The following is a 4,945-nucleotide window of genomic DNA, read 5'->3' as shown; positions in this document are numbered from 1 at the left end:
CCAAATCTCATGTTGAAATTTGGTCCCCAGTGTGGGAGGTGGCTCTAGTGGCAGGTGTCTGGGTCATGAAGAAGGATCCCCCATGAATGAGGTACCCTCCCCAAGCTAGTGAGTGAGTTCTCGCTCTGTTAGTTCACTTGAGAGCTGGTTGTTTACCAGAGCCTGGCACCTTCCTCTCCCCTGTCTCTTGCTCCCTCTCCCACCATGGGACACACCTGCTCCGCTTCACCTGCCACCATCATTGGAACTTCCTGGCGTCCTCACCGGAAGCAGATTCCGCTGCTCAGCTTCTTGCACAGCCTGCAGAACTGTGAGCCCAAGAAACCTCCTTTCTTTACACATTACCCAGACTCAGGTAGTCTTTTATAGAAACACAAATGGACTAAGACAGGGAGGTGCAGACTGAGGCCACAAGAAGTAAAGACATATGTTACTCCGTGGAAGTTGGTAGATGATTTTCCGGGAGAACAGAACAATCCTAGGAAGACGGTGAGGAGTGGAATCCCTGAGTCCAGTTTTTAGCCTAAACTCCTGAATCCCAGGTCAAGGTCAGGAAGGAAGTTTGCCTTTGGATTTTTTGTTGGTTTGTTTTTGATGAAAGCCTTTGGTCTGTTCTCTCTGCAGCAAAGCCGCAGCACTATCGTCGTCGGCCGCGCACACAGTTTGCTCCGGAACAACTCAGAGTGTTGGAAGCACAGTTCACAAAGACCACGCACCCAGGCTGGGACGCCGTACAGGCCCTGGCTTCAAGGCTCCACCTTGAGGAATCAGTGATACAGGTCTGTCCCCAAGTGTGTCTGTAAGTAGCACACTTACCCTTTTAATCATCATTCTCACAATTCCTATTTATTGCGATGTATGGGACAGACGTTAAGCTCTTCCTGTGTTTATTCTCATGAACACCCACCTTATGGAGGAACAGTAAGGCTCACACAGAGGAATTGTCTTCCGAAGTTTATAAACACAAGAGCTGGCATTTGAACCCGTGCCTTTCGAACTCCAGACCCACAATGTGACACGGGACTCTCTGAGGGTAGATCTCAGCTGCTCCCACTGGAGTCTGTTCCTGTGGATTTCTAGGGACGGCTTAATCAGGACATTCATAGTCATCCGGATGCCTTGTGAGTGAGTTCCCACAGGGTAAACAGGGCAGAGCTCCTGGATGAACCCCAAGGCATCCCAAGTGACACTCCCACCCCATCCCCTCAGACCTTAGAGCACTTTCTCTGAAAACCCGGAGCCACCGTTCATACAGACCCCCCTTTACTCCATACATCTTGATCTCGGGTTTGAGCTGTCTGTCGCATCCTACCCATTGCTAGCACAGTCCTACACCCACTTTGCCCTCTGCAACCCAGGACAATAGAGCATAGGAAGAACTGACCTTGTTCAGATAAGTAGAGAGAGATGAGACTAGCTTTTCATACCAAAACACCCAATTTTTGAGGAACAGCAACATTCCCCTTTGGACTCCATTCACTCTTTTAACCATCCTCTTCCTCCCTCCGCAGACGTGGTTCAAGAACCAGTGTGCCAAACGGAGGAAGCTGCAGCGGCAGCAGCAAACGCAGCCAAGCGCGTCATCCGGAGCATCAACGCAGCCCGTTTCAGAGAAGGAGGAGGAGACCCCCTTCCCCACAAGGGCGGCAAACCCTCATCCAACGAGTCCTGGAATTTCGGATGCATTTTACCACAACCCGCAGGAGCCTTATGATGTCAAGACAGCTGGAGGCACTGGTGTTTCAGTGTGCAATTCATCACGGGATTCTCTGCATTCTGATATTGAACAGATAGATCTGGGGGATTCTGATCCTCCTTGGGCCTCCATTCCCTATGAAATGGAAGACCTAGTGGAGCTATATGCACTACCTGGTGAAGTGGATCCCAGCACCTGGGATCAGTACCTCTTCCCAGTGCGCCTTGGTCAAGGGGGTACAGCCGGCACGGATCTGCAGGGGAAATCCACACCCACGGCTCCTGAGAAAGATCCGTGACCCAAATCCCGGCTACCTGAGAGAATCAAGTCGAAACAGATCAGAGCCTAGGGGTTTATCTTTTTCTGTAAGAAAAAAATAAAATCTCCTTCCTTCCATGATTTGCCTGCATTTTCTGTATTCCTTTAGAGTGCCTCCTCACTCAAATTTCATTATTGATTTTTCGAGACAGCCTCTTGCTCTGTCATTGAGCTAGAATGGTATCCTCGTAGCTCACAGCAACGTCAAACTCCTGGACTCAAGCAATCCTCCTGCCTAAGCCTCCCGAGTAGCTGGGACTACAGGTGAACACCATCATGTCCAGCTAATTTTTTCTATTTTTTAGTAGAGTTGGGGTCTCACTCTTGCTCAGGCTGGTCTTGAACTCCTGAGCTCAAGCAATCCTTCCGCCTCGGCCTCCCGGAGTGAGCCACCAAGCCACCCCCAAATTTCAGTGTTAAATATAGTCATCAGAAGAGTACTGTCAGCATTATGGTAAAATAGCAGGTTCCTGAATCTCCCTTCACCCACAGATGCACTGAATGAATATGTACACATGAATCAGTTCTCTGAGAGAGAAAATCAGAAATGAGATGAGAGACTCCTGAAGAACAGGCAATTAAGAAAAAATCCACATTGGACAGGTAGGAAATGACGAGGCACTCAGTAACAAATCCCAGCCCGCGGCCAGGCGCGGTGGCTCATACCTGTAATCCTGACACTCTGGGAAGCCGAGGCAGGAGGATCGCTTGAGCTCAGGAGTTCTAGAGCAGGCTGAGCAAGAGTGAGACCCCATCTCTACTAAAAAATAGAAAGAAATTATCTGCACAACTAAGAGTATATATAAAAAATTAGCCGGTGCACGCCTGCAGTCCCGGCTACTCGGGAGGCTGAGGCAGAAATATTGCTTAAGCCCAGGAGTTTGAGGTTGTTGTGAGCTAGGCTGATACCACAGCACTCTATCCAGGGCAAAAGAATGACACTCTATCTCAAAAAAAAAAAAAAACACTAATAAAAAGAACACAATTCAAGGGGGCAAATGATCCGAATAGACATTTGTCAAAAAATGCCCAGCATCACTAACCATCAGGGAAATGCAAACCAAAACCGCAATGAGACATGATCTTACCCCACTTAGAATGGCTATTATCCAAAAGACAAAAATTACCCTATGGTGGTGAGGAGGTGGGAAGGGAACTCTGATACACTGTTGGTGGGAATGTGAATTAGTACAGCCATTATGGAAAACAGTGTGGCCATTTCTCCAAAAATTGTAAATGAACCACCTCATGATCCAGTAATCCCACTACTGAATACTGATTGAAAGGAAAGGAAATCAGTATATCAATGAGATTCCAGCACCCCCGAGCTTATCACAGTGCAATTTACAATGGCTAAGCTATGTTCATCAACAGATGAATGGATGAAGTCAACGTGGTACATATACATGATGGAATATTATTTAACCGCACAAAGATTGAAATCCTGTCATTTGTGGCAACATGGATAAGTCTGCAGGAGATTATGTTAATCGCAACAAGTCAGGCACAGAAAGATTAGCTAATGAGTGTTCTCATTCAAAACAATTGAGCTCATGGAAGTAGAGAGGGTAATTGTGGGCGCTGGAGGCTGGGAAGTGCACGAGGGAGGGAAGAATGGGTAGAGGTTGGTTAACGTATACAAGATTAAAGATAGACAGGAGGAATGAATGAATTCTGGTGTTCTGCAGCACTGTAGGGTGAATATGGTTAACTATAATTTGTTGAATATTTACTACAAGCTAGAAGAGAGGGTTTGGAATATTCACAACACAGAAATAAATGTTTGAGGCTACAGATATGCTAATTACTCTGACTTGATCCTTACACATTGTATACACGTATCAAAATATCATTCTGTAACCCATAAATATGTACAATTGTTACGTGCCAATTCAAAATAAAAAAGAGCTTTACCTAAAGTTGGAAAGCAGGCATAAGTGAGGTGTGATGCCCTAAGTCAGTAGTTACTATGGCATGAGCAGAGACTTCTGTGATGCCAGAAACGTTCTGTGTCTAGATCTGACTGCACAGGTGTGAAAAATAATGGATCCATGCAGTAATCCTTTGCGAACTTTTCCATAGGTATGTTAAGCTTAAAATAAGAAAATCAAAAACTAAAATAGAAGGAAAAATAACAAATTTTTCATTAAATTAGAAAGGAACCCTTTGTTTTCAAAGTTTTTACTCTATTTTCCTAGTAAAACACCATGGCCCCAAGGAAAAAAAATTTTTCTAGTGTGGCAGTCAATGGGTTAAAAGGTTTTTTGTGTCTCTGGGCCTTTGCACTGGATGTTCCCTTTGCTTAGAAGGCTCTTCCTTATCTTTCAGTGAAAATGACACTTCCTCAGAGATGTCTTTCGCGGCTTTCTAACCTAATGCGCTCCCTGTATCTCAGTGCTGTTGGTGGCCTTCATGATCCCAGTAGCATCATAATGAGACACTATTTATTGGCTTCTTTGCTTTCTTAATGTTCTCCTCTCCTCCCTAGAATGCCGCCATTTGTGTGGGTAGGGATGAGTTCCTGATTTCCCATTCACCAAAACAAAACTGAGCAGAGCAGGCACCAAAAGAATTGCTAAGGGAACCAATGAAAAGGGCCAGGTGCGTTTTAACATCCACTCCTGCAAAATCCCTTGCTAATTTGGGGCTCACACATTTGGAATATATCACCCTCTTTTCACCTTCGCTAGTGCCATCGGGGGATTCCAAGGACTGACTCTAAAATTTATTCAGAAAATCTGAGGCACATTTTACCTTTTCAAATAGGTATTTGGAAATGTGGTTTCCAATCTTGACTGTTTTAGACATTTTCCTGAATTTTCTTCCTCTAAAAGTCACAGATGGGTCTTTCCATCATTTTGCCTAGGGCTACCTGCATGTTTCCAGAGCCAGAGTTCTTCTGCTCGTCCAAGCCCTCTCCACACCAGGGTG

General features: G+C 45.5%; 1 protein-coding gene across 1 annotated transcript; it reads left to right on the top strand.

Annotated features, from left to right (window-relative positions):
* The first annotated feature begins 204 nt into the window (after positions 1-204).
* On the top strand, positions 205-2,077 carry LEUTX (leucine twenty homeobox). Its single transcript, XM_045531858.1, has 3 exons — positions 205-355; positions 625-779; positions 1,512-2,077. Exons 1-3 carry the CDS (start codon positions 205-207, stop codon positions 1,992-1,994), a joined length of 789 nt encoding a protein of 262 aa, XP_045387814.1. The 3' UTR covers positions 1,995-2,077.
* Positions 2,078-4,945: the final 2,868 nt, after the last annotated feature.

Source organism: Lemur catta, chromosome 19, assembly GCF_020740605.2.
Source record: "Lemur catta isolate mLemCat1 chromosome 19, mLemCat1.pri, whole genome shotgun sequence".
Taxonomy (NCBI): domain Eukaryota; kingdom Metazoa; phylum Chordata; class Mammalia; order Primates; family Lemuridae; genus Lemur; species Lemur catta.
This window is presented reverse-complemented; position numbering and strand designations above follow the sequence as displayed.

Coding starts and splice junctions, on each gene's coding strand:
- LEUTX (XM_045531858.1), top strand. CDS start 205: ATGGGACACACCTGCTCCGCTTCACCTGCCACCATCATTGGAACTTCC. Junction 356..624: donor TACACATTACCCAGACTCAG/GTAGTCTTTTAT, acceptor TTCTCTCTGCAG/CAAAGCCGCAGCACTATCGT. Junction 780..1,511: donor TTGAGGAATCAGTGATACAG/GTCTGTCCCCAA, acceptor CTCCCTCCGCAG/ACGTGGTTCAAGAACCAGTG.